The sequence below is a fragment of the Schistocerca nitens genome, chromosome 3, assembly GCF_023898315.1.
Source record: "Schistocerca nitens isolate TAMUIC-IGC-003100 chromosome 3, iqSchNite1.1, whole genome shotgun sequence".
In the NCBI taxonomy this organism is placed as follows: domain Eukaryota; kingdom Metazoa; phylum Arthropoda; class Insecta; order Orthoptera; family Acrididae; genus Schistocerca; species Schistocerca nitens.
Genome location: NC_064616.1, coordinates 407,429,640 through 407,450,869, shown reverse-complemented (window position 1 = coordinate 407,450,869; position 21,230 = coordinate 407,429,640). Strand labels below are relative to the sequence as shown.

At 37.9% G+C, this 21,230-nt stretch overlaps 1 protein-coding gene across 1 annotated transcript in view; it reads left to right on the top strand.

Annotated features, from left to right (window-relative positions):
• The window catches only part of LOC126248347 (metal cation symporter ZIP14-like), a 146,871-nt gene extending 127,364 nt beyond the window's left edge, over nt 1-19,507 (top strand). Inside the window, exons 8-9 of the mRNA XM_049949255.1 lie at nt 12,851-13,035; nt 19,223-19,507. Coding sequence (XP_049805212.1) covers nt 12,851-13,035; nt 19,223-19,375 — 338 coding nt within the window. The 3' untranslated portion in view covers nt 19,376-19,507. The remainder of the gene's footprint in view (nt 1-12,850; nt 13,036-19,222) is intronic.
• The last annotated feature ends 1,723 nt before the right edge of the window (nt 19,508-21,230 follow it).

Below are 21,230 nucleotides of genomic sequence, written 5' to 3'. Positions count from 1 at the left end.
TGAGAAGTAATGTTAAAATGAAAGGTAAGTTTCTTTGAATGCCTCTACCGCATGAACGAGAACAGGCTAACAAAACAAATATTCGTGTATTTCTGGAAAAAGTAGTCAACATTAGCATGGATTACAGAAATAAGAAAACAATGAGGAAGAAATGACATCAAAGAATCTAAAATAACAGAAAGACACTTCTTTAAGAGTACAGTAATAAATTTAGAAAGCTTTCAAGGCAAAAGAAATCAGGTGCACCAACAAAGGAAATGAAAGAACAACATTGACAGATGACGATGGAATACCAAGAAAATAGGAAACAGTGAAGAAAGAGGAAGAATTGAGTTGCTTAGATTGAGACAAGGCATACTGTTTATTTTGTTAATGGGACCATTTATCCAGAAAATAATTCGCAGATTTCCTATCAGGCATTTGGCTTTTAAGAAAATTACTGCAGATTAAAATGTCATAAAGTGCTTAAGCAGTCATGTATGTATGGGCATCTACAGAAATTTATCCAAGAAGGGGCAAGAAATAAATTTTACAGGAAGTACACAAAGCTCACTGTATGTTCAGTGTTTGATAGTTGTCCAGTCAATATTTTTTGAAGGTAGATTACTTTTACCCTAAAGGTAAGTGTATTTCATTAGCATATTCTAAGTACATCTTTTTATATTATTGGCATCAGTCTGTTGAACCAACTCTTAACAACTTAGGACTGAATCAAAATGGTCCTCATCTCCTTTGTTTGACATGATATTGAGTGACCATGGCAGCTGGGCTACAGACCTCATAACTCTAAGGCTGGCTGTTGCACTGGGTTGCATCCCACGTAGTTTAAGAACCATTTATTTTAAGGAGGTCCAAACACCTTACTGACCTCTCTTACAGCACATAAATTGGCATTTCTTCTGCATTTGGAGCCACAAATGCATTGTAGTTGAATACACCTATAATTTGGCATGATTGTTTTCCACATAATCTGCTACAGTTGCCCTACCATTTAAAACAATGCAGTTCCAACAAGTCTTGGTGGGTCATATATGAACCTACTGTCGAGATGAAGATGTACAGCAGGCAAAGGGTTTGTTCTTGCAGGAATTTGGGTGGGTGTCATACAGGTGCACTGCACCCATGTTTATACTGTGCTATGTGTCAGAGCTGTCCCGTTTTGGAGATCGTTAATGGCTGTACAAGTAAGCAACACAGAAAAGATGGGGTAATCTATTTTGGCAATGTTCTGTAAAGGTTCACATCAGCCAAGATAGAAAAACAATGCCAAAAACATCAACATGACAAGAAAATTTTATTATTTCCTGTGAAAAACCTGACAGTCAAATAAATAATGTAGTGTGTATTAAAGCTGCAGTGTTTTCCCTTGCTTTCAGAAATGCTAAATCTGTAGTTGAATAGATGCAGAGATAATAATTTCTACTAATACATGAGACTTCTGAAATTAATAAAAAGTCCACCTCAGATTTCGGGAGGGGCACGTGTCCGTCCCCCCCCCCCCCCCCTACCCCGCCCCTTTTCCTGTTCTAGGCTTTTTCTTCTTTTTTTTTCCATAAAGTGCAGTATAAAGTAATCATGTAATCATCCACTCTCCAATTCAGATACTCTGTCATCATTTCCATAAAATAAAGTGTAATCTCATCCTGTTACGAGTATATTTGATATTTTGATTTCTGATTATTTTAATATACAATTAAATTGGCTAAATTCTACAAAGTATTGTACTTTGAGAGCAATATTCCAACTGTTATTAAGAGGCATAGACTCTTTGTCGTGACAGCATTATTAAATGATTGCTGAGATTACCAGCTAAAGTTAGAGGATGAGATATAAAAAGGTGTAAAAATCATACATTAATTTTTTCATATTTAAAGAAAGAATTGAAAATAACAGAACTTCACTTACTGTGCATATACAGTATAACAATAACACACATTGTCAATCATTCTGTCATCAAGGTACTCATGAAATGTAAGGAAGTTATATAAAAAATGTACTCTATGCCCATAATGATGTATGCAGTGCAGATCTTTACAGTGACAGGAAGGGAGGAGGGAGACTACAAGCCAGTGAAATGAAATTCCCAAAAAGAATGTTAGGGAAAATGAGGAGGGCATAGTGAGAAATAAAGATTTTGGCAAGGAAACTGGAGTAGAAAAGTTCAGTGATAGGATTGAAAAGAGTAGGTTAAATGGTTTGGGCATGGAAAGAAATGAAAGACAGAGGAATACCAAAACAAATGACAGGGCAAGAGGGAGACCCAGAGAAAAATGGATTGAATCAATGAAGATCAATTTAAGAAGACAAAATCTGGACTGGAACAAAACAAGAAGAAGAATTGTGGGAAGACAGGGGAAAGTGGAGAAGTACCATAAATGGTCCAATACAGCCTGAGGCTGGATAAATGGGTAAGAGATATGGACAGATATCAGTATTCATTCCATGCTGCTTCAGGTCTATGCCAGAAATCATAAATCATAGTGGCCGGCGAGTGATGGCACTCAGTTTCTTGGTAACGCATGACCAAATCAGTGGAACTATTTCTGTACTGTGGTATTTCAGGACAGTATGAGCAATGTACAGTCTTGTGTTGTCTTCTTGAAAGATAACATTATGGAGACCTAACAGATAGGGCAAAACCACTGGCCTTAATGTGTCATAAATGCCTAACTTGGTGTCAAAATCACTTGCTCTGTGAACCAAGATGATCATGCTGTGTATCCAATGGCACCCCATACCATCGCACTAGGTGCTGGACCCATGTGATGATAACATATGTAGTTTGGCAATGTTCACTCTCCTCAGAGCCTCCACACATGGATATGTCCATTATGATGCTATATGCAGAATTGAAAATTGTCTGAAAAGACAACATGTTGCCACTCCTGTGTCCCATGTTGTTGTTAGGAACACTACTGTTGGCATGCCTCTCACTGCTGCCACATTAAGGGATGCCATAATAAAGGTCTCTGTGCTGAGAGTCTGTGATGCCTCTGATTTCATTGCTCTCTCTTTGTAGACACCTATATTGCTGCAAACAAGTCCATTTCCTGACTCAAGATATGTGACGCAACTGTGAGATCATTCCCGACTGAGTGAAAAATATGTCTTCCTCTCAGGTGCTAGTCACGTGGGGCTGGATGAGATCCTACATGGCAATGAGTATGGGCCTTGTGAATCTATTGAATCCAATTCACATGACAGTCATGAGATCCCAACCAATGTGAGCAGCAATATGTTGGAACAATAAACCATAGTCTCAATAGGGCAGAATTCTGTCACTGTTGAATTCTGACATGTTCTGGTAGACATTTATCCTTCTTGCAAGAGACATGACACAACCTTCTCACAGACAAATAACATTCACATATGATTTCTCTATGAGAAATACATAATCTTTCCTTGAGTATAGAGTGTACTTGGTGTTTATCCTATTTACATTGTGTGATTACTCCAAAATATTAATCATTTTCATATCGAAGCATGTAGTTTACTTCATGCTAATGTGACATTTCTTTCATGTTGGCCAGCCGAAGTGGCCGTGCGGTTAAAGGCGCTGCAGTCTGGAACCGCAAGACCGCTACGGTCGCAGGTTCGAATCCTGCCTCGGGCATGGATGTTTGTGATGTCCTTAGGTTAGTTAGGTTTAACTAGTTCTAAGTTCTAGGGGACTAATAACCTCAGCAGTTGAGTCCCATAGTGCTCAGAGCCATTTTCTTTCATGTTGTCTTTGTGGCGTTGCAATTTTATTGGCCAGCAGTGTAGATAATTCACATATATAGATCCAAAGGTCATCATCTGTTATCTATCTGTCACTTATCACTTCTTTCACCACTGAGCACATATTTTTATATGTGAAAAATGCCAAGCTGCACCATGGTTCCAAGTCCATATTAAACTGTAGGTCTCCTTATATCTCACCTTGTATGTCAGCTGAAAGGAAAGATGAATGCAAGACTGTAACACCTCCAATATGTTTATGCTTAGTAAAGCACTCAGATGCTCAAACCAAACTGTGATTTGTGACAGGTTTGCCTTACCTGTCCATCTACCTACCTTACCTATTTTGTGCAGTTCTGCTGTAATGTTAATCATTTTCTATAAAAGACTGTGGTACACTTCATGCTAGTTGTGTGCTTGTTGATGTTGTCTTCATGGTGTTGCAATTTTAATGTCTAGCAACGTAATAGGAGTGTATTAGCAGTGGAGTGATCTCATTTCATCATTTCTGCACAAAGCTGATGTAATAGTGAGAGGAGACTGCTGGGAAGGCAGTACTGTGCTATTTGCAGGCTAAAGGCAGGCCACACTCAGGTAGAGGCCACCAGATCACTAAATGCTCATCTTTGTGTTGGTCATAGAGCTTGGCAATAATTTCTGATCATAAGTTTGGCATCCAAGAGATTTAACAAAAGACAGTGCAATTACACACATTGACAAATTTTGACTTTTTGTCTAGTGTTGGCACAAAAATATGAATTGTTGACTAAATCCATTGTGATGATCATGAATCTGAAGCTGTTTCCCTACAGTATGTCAGGGTTTTGCACCATCATCGTTGTCAAAATCTGTAACCAATGAAATCAGAAACCAATTACATGAAGGTGGAGAAGAAATGGAACAATAAAATGGTAAAAAAGTAAAGTGATAGATACGAAATTGAAGAAGCAAATACAATGATTTGGACACTCACCTCTCATGGGGGTACTACTTTCCTTTACATTTGCCCATGAATAAATGCCTGATGTCCTTCCTTTTGTGTGTCACTTCTCCTACACATGTGATACACCAGCAGTAGTCAGACATCATGTTTATTCCCCAATGACCCTGATAATGATGTTCCAGATTTTTAAGTTCCTGATGGAACCATTAATCAAGTCCCTCTAATGTGTCAGCCAAACTGTCCTGAAAATTGTCTAGGAGTGACATTAGAAAAATTAAAATTTGTGGTAAGTTCCTATGGGACCAAACTACTGAGGTCATCAGTTCCTAGGCTTACACACTACTTAACCTAACTTACACTAAGGACAACACACACACCCATGCCCAAGGAAGGACTCGAACCTCCGATGGGGGGAGCTGCGTGAACCGTGGCAAGGCACACTAGACCGCACGGCTACCCCGAGCAGCTGACATTAGAAAATGTGTTTTTTTGGGAAATCTACCATTCTAACTGTTTAAATGGCTGTAGCGTACCTTCCACTATATCCTTGTAATCAGGGTGCTTATTCTGGCTAATGAATTGATGTACAACATTTTTTAAGCTTCTCCAAGCTTGCTGTTCTGATCCCATCATGGTACTTTCAAAGTGTTCATCAGACATCAAGTTACATGTATCGAGTCCAACAAATATTCCTTCTTTTAAATCTACAGCAGATAGATTTGGAAACTGGCTACACAGGTATTGAGAAGAGTTTCCTGTTTTGTCCAATGCTTTCACATACTGCTTCATCAGTCCTAATTTAATACGCATTGGAGCCAATAAATTGCGATCTGGATTAACCAAACATTCATTCACAATGTTCTTTGATCCCACTCTCTCCTACTCCAACGCTCATGATACACTCTACTATCCCATTTAACATATATAGCAAGACATATTTATGCGCCCTGTCTGCTGGCTAAGAAGAATGCTATTCACTCTACAGACACCAAATACAAGCGTCGTGTTTTTTATACATTCATGGTACTGTACGACTCTTTTGAGTGTACTGATGCTAGCTCATATCCAACATGTAGTAACACTGCTTTCAAACTTTGCTTTGAACAATCTATAAATAATCTTTATTGCTTACAGTTATACTCCTCAACTCCCACTTGCGTCACCAATCAGGCAATGTCTCTGCAGAACACCATTAAACCAGCTCCAACAAAAGTTTTCCTAAAGTTTTTATCACAATTTATGTACATTGAGTAAGATGTAATGTGTGCAAGTAAATTATCCTTCAATGGCAGTATGATCCATGAAGTTTTGTTGTGCCTTTTGAGAGCCAAAAGTCTTTCAGCAAATTGTTAAGTTCTGTTCAAGTAAGAGGTTTTGGGTTGTTACCAGTACTACATTTGGAATATTCAGATACACCTCTTTCATGACTTACCTCTAGTTCAGTGAATTCAGATGTATGCATTGATATTGTGGAGAGGGGATTGGCAGCCCTGGATCATGAAGGTCACGTATAATCACCTATATAAGTTTGCATACAAGATTTTGTTCATGTTTCTTTTGTTGTCTATCACTACTTTCATCATACAGAAGTAACAATCATTGATGTGATTCTTCTATTCATGCCATATAATGGGTACAGCAAAGTTCAGACACTTCATTTTACCTTCAATTCATTTCCTTAATTGCTCTAAGCATGTATGACGCACAGGGTGTTGAGCAGTTGACTTGTTCTGATCTCTGAGCTTCATGCCAAAATAAGCAAAATACGATTTCCATGCAAATTTCATTATTTGTTGAACTCCTGTACTTATCACATAAGTTCCATATATGTAACAAAGTATATCTGGGCTATTCACACACTACTTTCCTGATGTTTCGAACATGGCTTCAATGAGGTAACGCCACTCACAACAACCCGTATAAACATCTTGTTCTGACTCTCTCACTCACTCAACTATTGGTTTGTGTAGTGATTATGGAATGTCAGCCTTCATCCTCCCCCTCTACTTGACCATCATACAAAAGAGCAATGTTACCAGATTTAAATAAATCACACCATTCAATGCAGATTTCACAGCCAGTAGTAAGTAGTAAATAGCCTGCAGTAGGTTGGGAGAAGTGAAACTAAGGATGATGGAAAAAACTGATATCATTTTCATGTTCAGGGGTGACAAATTAGAAAAAAAAGCCCTACTTATTTTCCAAACTCCATAAATCATGTTGACATATGTTATATGACAACTAGCTGAGTACCTGATGCTGCCTGGATATTTATTTATTCTCATCTTCTATTAGTTCATCCCTTTCTTCCCTCTATCTCTTTCCATCTTCTCCTTCCCCCTCTCTCTGCCAATGCCTCCTCCTCTCCCCCCCTCCCCCTCTGTCTGACCATATCTCCCTCCCTCTATCCCAGTCCATCTCCTCCTCTTTCCTTTCTCTCTCTATCTGCTCCTCCCCTCTCCGTCTATCAGCTCCTTCCTCCTCTGCCCATCTCTTCCTCCCCGCCCCCTCTATCTCTGTCTCACTCCTCAAAGTCCATCTCCTCCTCCTTCCTCTCTCAGTCAATCTACTACTCTCCCACTCTTTGTATCCACTTCCACCTTCACCTCCCCCTCCCCCCCCCCCCTGTCTCTGCCCATCTCCTTCTCCCACATCTCTTCTCTTCCCTTTCTCTGTCAATTTTCTCCATCCTTCTCTATGACCATCTCCTCCTCTTCCCTTTTGGAGCATTCCCCCCCCCCCCCCCCCTCTGCTGTCTGTGTCCTCCTCTGTCCCCTTCTCTCTCTGGCCATCTCCTTTCCTCCCTTCTCTCTCAACTTTATCTGCCCCTCCCCAATAGGAGGTTGCTTGTTCTTACCCCTGCAGTATTTTTTCCAGATATGTGTACCAAGTTTGATTGAAATCAATTGAGGGGTTTATGAGGAGCTTTTTTATCCATGGATTTACTGGTGTCCACCCATGTCACATGTATTGTCATAGTTCACATACATTTGTAAACATATTTCATGTTGATGAAGCAAGCTGGGATAATTTTAATTCCCCCCTTGTTTTGTCATCTGCCTCATTAAATATGTTTTTTCACTTTTAACTAATTGCCATTAACATATGTGAATAGAATCTGCATTTTCATAAAAGAGAAAGGTTGGCCCTCAGTTTTAAAGAATATAACACTAGATCTAATTTTGTGCTTAGTCTTCTGTATGTAATTGATTTTCTAATTTATTTCAACTATTCCTAGTTAGTATCTTTCATTATAGGGTGAAATCAGTAATTGTTTTGTAACTTAAATTCTATTGTTGATGTCTAAACAAGTATAAATTCTATATATGTAAAAACAAAGATGGTGTGACTTACCGAACAAAAGCGCTGGCAGGTCGATAGACACACAAACAAACACAAACACACACACAAAATTCAAGCTTTCGCAACAAACTGTTGCCTCATCAGGAAAGAGGGGAAGGAGAGGGAAAGACGAAAGGATGTGGGTTTTAAGGGAGAGGATAAGGAGTCATTCCAATCCCGGGAGCGGAAAGACTTACCTTAGGGGGAAAAAAGGACAGGTATACACTCGCACACACGCACATATCCATCCACACATATACAGACACAAGCAGACATGTTTAAAGTTTATACTTTGACTTTAAGTATGTCTGCTTGTGTCTGTATATGTGTGGATGGATATGTGTGTGTGTGCGAGTGTATACCTGTCCTTTTTTCCCCCTAAGGTAAGTCTTTCCGCTCCCGGGATTGGAATGACTCCTTACCCTCTCCCTTAAAACCCACATCCTTTCGTCTTTCCCTCTCCTTCCCCTCTTTCCTGATGAGGCAACAGTTTGTTGCGAAAGCTTGAATTTTGTGTGTGTGTTTGTGTGTCTATCGACCTGCCAGAGCTTTCGTTCGGTAAGTCACATCATCTTTGTTTTTACATATATTTTTCCCACGTGGAATGTTTCCCTCTATTATATTGATACAAGTATAAATTCTGTACTAATTACAAACATTTGGAAGATGAAATACTAGTAATCTTACAGAATCTATTTGCTTCTATTCAAACATGTTAGCAGAACCAGCCCTTCATTAAATTCAAAGTAATTAACAGTTTTGTCAAAAGTATTGTTTAAATAATGATATACATTAATTTCATCATTTAAACAAATAATTTGGCCTAAACCTTGTAGTAGAAGAAACTGTTAAAAGGAACAAATTTTTCGATGTATTCAGTTAATTTAATGAGTTAAGTTTAAATTGAACTTCGAACACTATGTAGTTTCAGTACCTATTATTGTGATGATATATAAAGGCCTGAATTTTGGTCACAAGACAGTCCATGGCCGAGTATCAGATGAGGAACCTGTGTTGGGTAGAATGACAACAATGCCTCAACTTAATGGTGAAATAAGTGTTAAGCCAATAGGCTGTGTGTTAAAGCAATGACAGTGTCTGTTCCATATGTACCTGATTATTCTAAAAGAACTGCGAATTATGTGGTTATGTTTTTACTGCTCGTAGATATTCAACGGTAAACTATTGTTGCAGTGTGTGGATGTTTGCCTGCTATATTATTAATGAGGCTTATGGAAAGTTAAATGTAGTGCACTGGCCATATATAACTGTGTATTATTGGGGGAGTTGTGAAAAGTGAAAGTAAAAGACTGTGACACACAACTGTTCATCTGGCAATGAACATTATGCTGTTATTTTCTCATATGAACAGGCTCAAAATCTAAGCTCAGCTATACTCAGCACTGCAGGCAGTAAAACAGTAATATCATTGACTATTGTGATTAGAAAGTTTCATGAAGGCACATTTATGTGATGCCATCTGCCACGTGTGTACTGATGTTCACTCACCTGGGATGAAAGTATTTGCAGTGAGGCGGCCATCATGTGCAATGGAATGGAGATCAGTCAGGGACTACAGTTTTTATAGATGAATTCTAATTTATCTTGCATAGCAACAAAGAGTTTTTTATTTGGTAAGGTTTCAATCAAATATTTATGAAAAGGAAATCATAGGAATAATGAGTGTCTCTGTGTGGGATTGTATATCATCAGGTGGACATACAGACATCCATTACTTTCCATATGGAGCTGTGATTGACATTTTGACTGGCTTCAAGCTATCTAGCTGCTCGTCCTTGATCATAAGCACTCAAATTGTGTCTTGCAGACATATTGCCGTACCACACGGAATGTTGCACTAATCAGTTCCACAACAACCTTCATGAAACACCATACTACATGAAATACCTAATGGATGCAGTGTGTTCATGCACAGGGTCTGCTGCAGGTAACATGCCCCATCCTCTACATTCATCAGTCAGGTGTTCCACAGCAATTATCAGTTGTTCCATAGCAAATGGCAGTTGTTACTTAGCAAGTGTAAGTTGTTCCTTAGCAGTTGTCAAGCAGTGTAACAAAATGTCTATGTGCAATCACAGTTGACTCCTCTGAAGAATGAACGTCTTCAGTGCTGGTTGATTCAGAGCATTTGATGGCCAACTTGATTTTTAAATCTTAATGTCACAGAGCACGTTTGTAGTGCTCCCAGGAGGTGTGTTGCTTGTTAGCCCTAAACTTCGCTGGATTTAGAGCTGCTATACAAAAAGATTGGAATTCAATACTAATAGACATCAGAAACATCCTAATTAACAGTATCACACATCAGTTTATGTACTGTATTGCTGTGATCATCATAATCACTTGGCACACTGTAGTAGTATTATTTACAGAGTTTTAAACTGATGTATGCATTTTGCACATTTTTAAGCGATTTATATTTCGGAGATAATTTTGTATGTAGAATTGTGCTACATATGTATTTACACTGTGAAATGTGTTGTACACTTGTTTCACCATATTTGAAACATATGCTACTGTATTATAAATATTTTTTATGATTTTTCCCCTTGATTTATGGAAACCAACTTACAAACTGAAGTTGGAACATGCTGATTTATTAGAAGAGTTTAATCATGGATGAAAGTTAAATGTAGTGTGAGAATGAATCTACAGAAAATTGGACAATTTTGTGGTACTGGCCCAGTAATAATGATACACTCATGTTCAGAAAAAACAGAACACCTTAAATGACTAGAGATAGGACGGTCATAGTCACAGGATATGTACATTAGTATGTTCTGCAGAAATGATTATCAATTCTATCACCTCGGTTCAGCATGTGTCCTGTTGCCTACTAGGCACAGGGTCCACCATGGGCCCTGATAACTTGTTCCGTATGTGACTGCATCACATCATGTAATGCACAAATGGTGTCCTGTGGGATAGCCATCCATACTGCATTCACCCCAAAGTTCATTTGTGATGGCTGGCTTCAGGTCACAGTGGTGCACCCGTCTTCTCACCATATGCCACACATTTTTGATTGGCAACAAGTCTGGTGATCTTGTGGACTCATGCAAAAGGCTGAAATCCTGTGACACCAATATGGCTTCTGTTCGTACAGCAATATGTGGTCATGCATTGTCTTGCTGAAAAGTTGCATCTGGAGTGTTGTGCAGAAAGGGTATGGCTACAGTTCACAGGATGTCATTCACGTAGGTCACACTGGTCACAGTTCCCTGGACACACACCAACTGTGATTTATGTTTGTACCCAATAGCTTTCCACACCATAAAGCATTGAGTTGGCACTGTATATCTTGTGCAAATGTAGTCACTGTGATGTTGCTCCTCCTGTATGTGGTGAACCAAAATGCGACCATCATTTTCAAACAAAGAGAACCTGTATTCGTCCAGAAACACTATCTGATGCCGTTCCAGTCCCCAGTGATGTTGCCCCATACACCATTGCTGTCTATGACGTTTCTGCACATTTGTCAAAGGTAGAGGGAGAAATGGACGATGTGCATCTAACCCTTGCTGTAATAAACAGCAATGGACTGTCAGCCCTAATAGTGTACAATGTGTTACACTGTTCCACTGTTGCGCTAGAGCTGAGAAGGATACCGATCTGTCCTGCAGTGCCATTTGGATGAGGTGTCGACCTTCTCGGCGGGAGGTCTGGTTGGTGTGACCTGACCGATCTCATCGTGTTCTATGGCCTTCCATGAACCATTCTGCACACACCCATTTCACTGCCAAAACACTTTATCCCACACGAACAGCAATTTCCCAGATGGGTCATCACATTCTCTCATGCCAAAAATGCATCCTCTTTCAAACTCAATGATTTGATGGTACGGTTTGCATTTACATCTGTGAGGTATCCTGCACATCTGTTCAGATCACACTGATTCATTCATTACCTTTGGTTTATAGTGATAATGAGAGCCACAGGCACATTTTAGCAGTAAATAGTGTTGTGCACAATATTGATGTTGACTTTGAACCTGCGGGACAACTTGGTTCAAATGCTAATCATTTCTGCAGTTCATATTAATGTAAATGTCCTGTGAATATGAACATCCTATCTCTAGTCGTTCAAGGTGTTGTGCTTTTTCTGAACGTGGGCATATTTCATATTACAAAAATCACTATTAAGTTAAGCAGCAATACTGAAACTAAGGTTTCAAATGCCTCTATTAACAGGTACTGACTATATAACTATGTCAATAATACTTTCATCAAAGCTAAGAAGCTGAGCTGCTTTTGGAACATTGCGAAGTGTAAACACACTGACCACTTGCAAACTCAATCAAAATCATAGATCAATGTGAATTCATGATCTGAGCTTGCCATTATTAGAGCATTCCGAATACATTTCAGTAACTTTTTAATTGTATGATTAACCCAAATGCAGGATGTGCTTCAGTCGTGCTGAGACTGTCAGTTATGTAGATATTTTAGGTGAGTCATGAATTATCATTTCTATTTGCCATTCCCACAACTGCACAGTTTTATGTTTATGTAACTGGACTATGGAAGTAATTTTTTAAATAAATATGGTTCACAACTGTATTTGATCTAATCTTTTATTGCATCAGCATGGTATTATATGAAAATACTGGATGCAGAGTGAGCTTCTAGGACAAGTTGGTAACTGCAACATGATACATACACGGATTATTATATAATGTAATACATAACTTCTTAATCCTCTGGTGAAGGTACTAAGAAAACTATTAATTCACAAATGTGCTATTCCCAAATATTAACATTCGTGGCATTCAAATAAATGTATATTGTTTTTTTATGCAAACTTAGTTCCTTTTTCTATAATCTCCAGGTGATTTTGCTGTCTTGTTGAATTCTGGAATGTCAGTAAAATTGGCAGTCTGCTGCAATTTCCTTTCTGCCTGCACATGCTTTGTGGGATTTGCTGTTGGAGTTCTTCTTGGTGAAATTTATGCGAGCAAATACATATTTGGCTTTGCTGCTGGGATGTTCCTCTACATCAGTCTTGTGGACATGGTTTGTGTCTATGCATATTTGCAATTTCCTTTATTGCTTTTCTTATATTAATCATGCAAAAAATTTATCTATGAGATGAAAAGAAGTCAAAGACATTCATTTTATTGGAGTACAGTGCAATGGAATGGCTTAACTTTATGAAGTATTATACAGTATTATTACAGTAGTAATGTTAATTAAATTATAATCTAATACAATAATTTTAAGAGGCCCTGTGAAGATACTCTTCAGTGGTGTAGAAGGAGCTATCTGATAGAAAGTTGATTAATTCATTCTTAAACTCAACTCTATTAATCACAACATGTTTAATATTCTATGGTATACTGTACACATGTATCAGACCTCTTTCTGTACTAATGTTTTAATTTTCAAGTCTTTATCAAAGTTCTCTGTGCTGTTACAAGCATGCTTTGTACTATTAATAACATGGATTGACTTTTCCATTGTTTCATGGCACTTGTAAAATTTTCCATTGGTGTTTTGCAGAACATTATTAATTACAAAGATGAGTTACTTACTTCACGTTCCACAACAATTTTTTTGTTATTCGCTAACTTTTTTAAGGGCTTTTTATGTCATCAACATGTGACTATTGTTTTGAAAAAAAGAGAAATATTGCTAACAGGAAAGGATATCAATGACTTACATTTATTGTAAAACAGTGATCAGAATCAGTTTTTTTGAAGACCTGTATGGTATGTTCTAGGACTAGCACAAGGTATATACTGAGGACACAGAATTTGTGGGGTACCTCCTAATATCGTGTCAGACCTCCTTTTGTCCAGTGTAGTGCAACAACTCAATGTGGCACAGATTCAACAAGCCCTTGGAAGCCCCCTTCAGAAATATTGAGCCATGTTGACTCTCTAGCCATCCATAATTGCAAAATTGTTGCCTCTTACAGGATTTTGTGCATGAACTGACATTGCGAACAATTGTGGCTCAGTGACATGGCACATTGTCATCCATAAAAATTCTGCCATTGTTTGGGAACATGAAGTCCATGAGTGACTGCAAATGGTCTCCAAGTAGCTGAACATAACCATTTCCAGTCAGTAATCAGTTCAGGAGGCAACGGCCTTGCCGCAGTGGCTACACCGGTTCCCGTGAGATCACCGAAGTTAAGCGCTGTCGGGCGTGGCCGGCGCTTGGATGGGTCACCATCCCGCCGCCACGTGCTGTTGCCATTTTTCGGGATGCACTCAGCCTCGTGATGCCAATTGAGGAGCTACTCGACCGATTAGTAGCGGCTTCGGTCAAAGAATACCGTCCTAACGGTCGGGAGTGCGGTGTGCTGACCACACGCCCCTCCTTATCCGCATCCTCCTCGGAAGATGACACGGCGGCCGGACGGTCCCGGAAGGGCCACTTGTGGCCTAAAGACGGAGCTTTTTTTTTTTTTAATCAGTTCAGGTGGACCAGAGTATCCAGTCAATTCCATGTAAACAGAGCCCACACCATTATGGAGCCACCACCAGCATGCACAGTCCCTTGGTGACAACTGGGGTCCATGGCTACATGGAGTCTGTACCACACTCAAACCCTAGCATCACCTCTTACCAACCCGAAACTGTGACTCATCTTATCAACCCTCAGTTTTCCAGTCTTCTAGGGTCCAACCAATATGGTCATGAGCCCAGGTGAGGTGCTGCAGGCGATGTTGTGCTGTTAGCAAAGGCACTCACATGTGTCATCTGCTGTCATAGCCCATTAATGCCAGATTTCACCACACTGTCCTAACGGATACATTTGTAATATGTCCCACATTGATTTCTGTGGTTATATCATGCAGTGTTGCTTGTCTGTTAGCACTGACAACTTTATGCAAATGCCACTGCTCCTGGTCATTGATTGAAGGCTGTCAGTCATTGTGCTGTCCATGGTGAGAGGTAATGCCTGAAATATGGTATTCTCAGCACACTTGACACTGTGGATCTCAGAATGTTGAATTTCCTAATGATTTTCAGAACAGAATGTCCCGTGCATCCAGCTGCAGCTACCATTTGCATTATAGTCTGTTAATTCCTATCATGCGGCCATAATCATATCATAAATTGTTTTACATGAATCACAGGAGTAGAAATGACAGCTCCACAAATGGGCATACTGCTCTGCTATGACTTTTATTGCATCAGTGTAATTCTTATAACACACTTCTGCATATTAAAAGATGTTATTATTGTAAGTCGACTATCACAAAAGATGAATTCATAACTTATTATTGAATAAAATTATTTCTTCACTTTGTAATTTCTGATTTTTTCAGAATCTCTTTGAAAAAAAAAATACTTGCAGCAAAACATTCTTCTGTAAATGATGTAAAGTAAAAACAGTACAGATACTACTGGTATATAAAAGTATTCAGCAAACTTCAGAAGTAAATAGTACTTCTGGATGCTAATATGTTCACTTAAATTGTAAAAACATTTTTAAATAGTTTTTTCCCTTCAATTCCATTCAAAAATTCCTTTTCTCTTTCAACCCGTCAATGTATACTGCCAAGGGATTATAAGGTATTATTTCAGTGCAGCTCACACTGTGTTTGAATAAGAGTTCCTTCTACTTGAATATTTCTTGTGTTTGCTGTTATGCAGCCTGAACAACTTGTATGAAATGTTTACTGTTCAAATAATAATCCACTACAGCTGCTTTTTTTATATTTTGCTTGCTGCTATTGGATCCAAGCAGCAGCTCATTCTCAAGCAGCACATAGGTACAGTCAAGCTATTGTCAGCATATTTATATAATTTCTGTTGCATTATAATTTTATATACGTAAGTACTCAATATATTATTTATTTCTAAATTCTGTTTGTTTGTTTAAGACGGTATTCAGGATTTTTGTCAAATGTGTGTAGATTTCTGTTTCCTCCGAGTTGTTCACATAGCTTCCCTTTTTGGCTCTATAAAGAATGGAGATATTATTGCTTACATCCACTGTAAACTGTTGATTTTCTTGAAGATGCATATGAAATGTGGGGTGGTTGTTATAGCATTTGCTTAAATGTTGTTTGTATTTTGTAGTAAATTTTTGTTCTGTTTGTCTGATGTAGAACATGTCACAGTCACTATGTTTAATTTTATATTTTCCTGATTGGTCATATTTTTAAGCTTTGTCTGTTCTGTGTATTACATTCATTCTTAGTTTGTTCTCTGTGCAGAAGCTAGATTAGATTAGATTAGATTAGTACTTGTTCCATAGATCATGAATACGACACTTCGTAATGATGTGGAACGTGTCAGGTTAATAAAAGGTGTCTATACAAGATATTACATTAGACAAAATATTACATGACATTCAATATTTTTAATTTTATTTATTTATTTATTTATTTTTGTGGGGTTGGGAAATTACCCACTTGCTATATCCAAAAATTCATCTAATGATGAATCTAATTTTAACATTAGTATTCCGAAATGTGTTACTTATTTTTTGAGAAATATTTCCCCTGTATGATAGTACAACAAAATTTTCTTTCTTCTTTCTTTTCGCTTTTGCTAATATTATTACATCATTTTCATTTGCATATTTGGCCCTAATTTCCTTTCCATTTATTTTATGGACTATGTCAGGATTGTAGCCATTAATTGCAGTTACAGTTTATGTTTACCCAACTCTGTCTTCATATTTTCTTTAGTAAGGGAAACTCTAATCACACACCCCATCGAAGTGTGAAAAGATGCTGCTTTATGTGCTAGTGGGTGACATTTAATACATAACTTATCATAAGCACTAATCTCTCCATTCTCAATAGAGCCAAAAAAGGAAGCTAACATAAACATATTGGAGGAAATAGGAAACTACATGCATTTGGTAAAAAGTTCAAATAAGCTCTTGAATGGACAAACAGAACATATAAATAAAAAAAATTAAGAACTTCAACAAAAAACTTATCAGTGACAGATAAAACAGAACAAAAGACAATTCAAAATTTCACATATGATACAAATTAATTTCCATCAAAGATATAATATATAATGTAACAGCCATGCACAAATATAACAAAAAAGTAGATCAGATATGAAAAATAACATTTTAGATCTTATAAAGCAAGTAAAACTTAAAATAAAATCAGAAATCATACATGTATATGTACATACATAGATATATATGCCGATTCTATCTAGGAATTGCTTGAAAATGAACAATCACCTGAAACTGGTAGCAGTAAATAACACATAGAAAAAGCAGCTGTAAAGGAATATTATTACAACAGTATGCATTTCTTTCTACTTGTTTCTCAATAGAGAGCTCTACAGCTGTATTTATATTGTAGATCCTTTGAACAAAAATCTATGACCAGTAGTTGGAAGAAAGTACAGGTCACACCCATCTACAAGAAGGGTAGTGGAAGTGATCCACAAAACTGCCATCCAATATCTCTGACACCAATTTGTTGTAGAATTTTAGAACATATTTTGAGCTCAAAACATAATGAGGTATCTTGAACAGAATGACCTTCTCAATCCCAGTCAGCACGGATTCTAAAAACATCAATCATGTGAAACCCAACTCACACTTTTCTCATTTCACGTACTGAAAGCTTTGGATCAAGGCAGTCAGGTAGATGCAGTATTTCTTGATTTCCAAAAAGCATTTGACTCAGTACTACCACTTGTACTTATCATTAAAAGTATGATCATATGGGGTACCAACTGAAATTTGTGACTGGACTGATGACTTTTTGGCAGGAAGAACACAGAATGTTATGTTGGATGGAATGTCATAGTCAGATGTAGAGGTAACTTCGGGTGCACCATAGTGAGATGTGTTGGGACTCTTGCTGTTCACATTGTATATTAATGACCTTGCAGACAATATTCATATTAACCTCATAACTTTTACAGATGATGCAGTTATCTATAATGAAGTCCTATCTGAAAGAGGCCGCATATATATTCAGTCAGGTCTGGGTAAGATTTCGAAGTTGTACAAAGATTGTCAACTTGCATTAAATGTTCAGAAATGTAAAACTGTCCACTTCGCAAAATGAAAAACTATAGTATCCTATGACTATAATATCAATGAGTCAGTTGGAACTCGTACACTATTGAACTCGTACGAGTACCTACATTTTGTAGGGATATGAAATGAAATGATCAAATAGGCTCAGTTGTGGGTAAAGCAGGTTGTATATTTTAGTTTATTGGTAGAATTCTGGGTAAGTGCAATCAGTCTACAAAGGAGATTGCTTACAAATCACTTGTGCAATCCATTCTAGAATGTTGCTGAAGTGTGTGGGACCCATACCAAATAGGACTAACAGGGGACATTGAATGTACACAGAGAAGAGCAACACTAATGCTCATAGGTTGATTTGACTTACACGAGAGTGTTACAGTGATGCTGAAGAAATCGAACTGGCAAGCTCTCGAAGTTAGACATAAACTATCCCAAGAAAGTTTACTAACACAGTTTTCAAGAACTGGCTTTAAATGATGGCCATAGGAATATACTACAACCCCCTACATATTGCTCACATAGCATTCATGAGAATAAGATTAGAATAATTACAGCATACACAGATGCATTCATACACTCATTCTTCCTGTGCTCCATACATGAATGGATGGGAAGAAACCCTAATATTTGGTACAATGGGATGTACCCTCTGCCATGCACTTTTCAGTTGTTTTCAAAGTATGGGCATAGATGTAAATGTACATGTAGATGTAGATGCTCTTATGTAGGGTTGTCTTACGTAATTCAAGTAGCCCTTTCCAGCTATGTAAAATTTTTCATTAATATTTAATTGACTATTAATTTTATCCCAGAAAACCATGCTACAAGCTAAATGTGACATCAAGAATGTCATTCTAGTAGCTTCTGTGCTGCAAATCTCTTAAATGATTCTCAGAGCAAATCTCTGAAAAAGATTCACGAGTTAACATAACGTTCCATCGAACACCAGGTCAAGATCTTGGTTAACAGTTTATGTAGTTTCTTGAAAACTCCTCATTTGCAACTGCAGGCAACATGTTACATCTGGAACATACAACTCTTGTCTTAACAGTAGAAATGATTATTAAGTCTGTAAAATTAACTTCTATACTTTGTCTTCAGATTACTTTTGTAATAAGCTCCCTTGTGTAAAGGTATAGTTACTTAGTGTCCTTAGAATTTTTAGCGAACTAATGCACATCTCTTCAACAAACATACAAGTATAACTTTTTTTAATTTGTTTTAGATTCCAGAAATGAATCATGTGGCAACAGAAGCAATGGATCGGGGCTGGAAGTCAGGATGTTTGGTGTTATTGCAGCAAAATATAGGTATTGGGATTGGTGTTGTAATACTATATGTTCTTGCACATTATCAAGAACATATCAATGTGCAGTAAATGATCTTCTGCGGAGATCATTCCTCAAAACTCGTTGTACGTGTAATTACTCATGTTGTATAAAATATTGTGTATTGTCAACTCATATTTTTGTGATGTGTACTTTTTGAAGCCAAAGATTGTCTTTTTCATGTCCATATTTAATTGTAAGCAAGTGATAAGGTAATATTTTTGCTCAATAAATAACAGCACTTAAAAAGTTATTGCACATGAAATAAGTTGAAGTTTTCTGAGGTTAAAATGTTCCTAAAGATGCATTACTTAAGTGCTAATATTGTAGCATGAAGAAATTTCTGTATATAAATGTTGTTATTTCTAAATTTTACTTTAAATAAAAATGTAGCACTATATCTGTGATCTTAGCAACAGCACAATATAAGCTGATACTTGTTTCATTCCTCACATTTTATTTCTGTCCTTAATATTAAATTCTTCTTCCCCTCCTTTTTACTCTGTCAAGTAGTCAGATAGTAAGTTTCTACATTCAATTGTGGACTTGTTGAATTTAACTTGTGTTATGGTGGTCAATATTTCTTCTTTGCACTGCCCGGTGATGGAGAATTATTTCAGGAAATGTACCATCAAATATTTTCTTATATGACTGCACCATCTGCTTTAATCTAAAATCCTGTATTCTAAATACCACATATTTTGTTGCTGTAATATGTTCACCCCCCCCCATGAACCATGGACCTTGCCGTTGGTGGGGAGGCTTGCGTGCCTCAGCGATACAGATGGCCGTACCGTAGGTGCAACCACAACGGAGGGGTATCTGTTGAGAGGCCAGACAAACATGTGGTTCCTGAAGAGGGGCAGCAGCCTTTTCAGTAGTTGCAAGGGCAACAGTCTGGATGACTGACTGATCTGGCCTTGTAACATTAACCAAAACGGCCTTGCTGTGCTGGTACTGCGAACGGTTGAAAGCAAGGGGAAACTACAGCCGTAATTTTTCCCGAGGACATGCAGCTCTACTGTATGATTAAATGATGATGGCGTCCTCTTGGGTAAAATATTCCGGAGGTAAAATAGTCCCCCATTCGGATCTCCGGGCGGGGACTACTCAGGAGGACATCGTTATCAGGAGAAAGAAAACTGGCGTTCTACGGATCGGAGCGTGGAATGTCAGATCCCTTAATCGGGCAGGTAGGTTAGAAAATTTAAAAAGGGAAATGGATAGGTTAAAATTAGATATAGTGGGAATTAGTGAAGTTCGGTGGCAGGAGGAACAAGACTTTTGGTCAGGTGATTACAGGTTTATAAATACAAAATCAAATAGGGGTAATGCAGGAGTAGGTTTAATAATGAATAAAAAAATAGGAGTGCGGGTTAGCTACTACAAACAGCATAGTGAACGCATTATTGTGGCCAAGATAGACACAAAGCCCATGCCTACTACAGTAGTTCAAGTTTATATGCCAACTAGCTCTGCAGATGATGAAGAAATTGATGAAATGTATGACGAGATAAAAGAAATTATTCAGGTAGTGAAGGGAGACGAAAATTTAATAGTCATGGGTGACTGGAATTCGTCAGTAGGAAAAGGGAGAGAAGGAAACATAGTAGGTGAATATGGATTGGGGGGAAGGAATGAAAGAGGAAGCCGCCTTGTAGAATTTTGCACAGAGCACAACTTAATCATAGCTAACACTTGGTTCAAGAATCATAAAAGAAGGTTGTATACCTGGAAGAATCCTGGAGATACTAAAAGGTATCAGATAGATTATATAATGGTAAGACAGAGATTTAGGAACCAGGTTTTAAATTGTAAGACATTTCCAGGGGCAGATGTGGATTCTGACCACAATCTATTGGTTATGAACTGCAGATTGAAACTGAAGAAACTGCATAAAGGTGG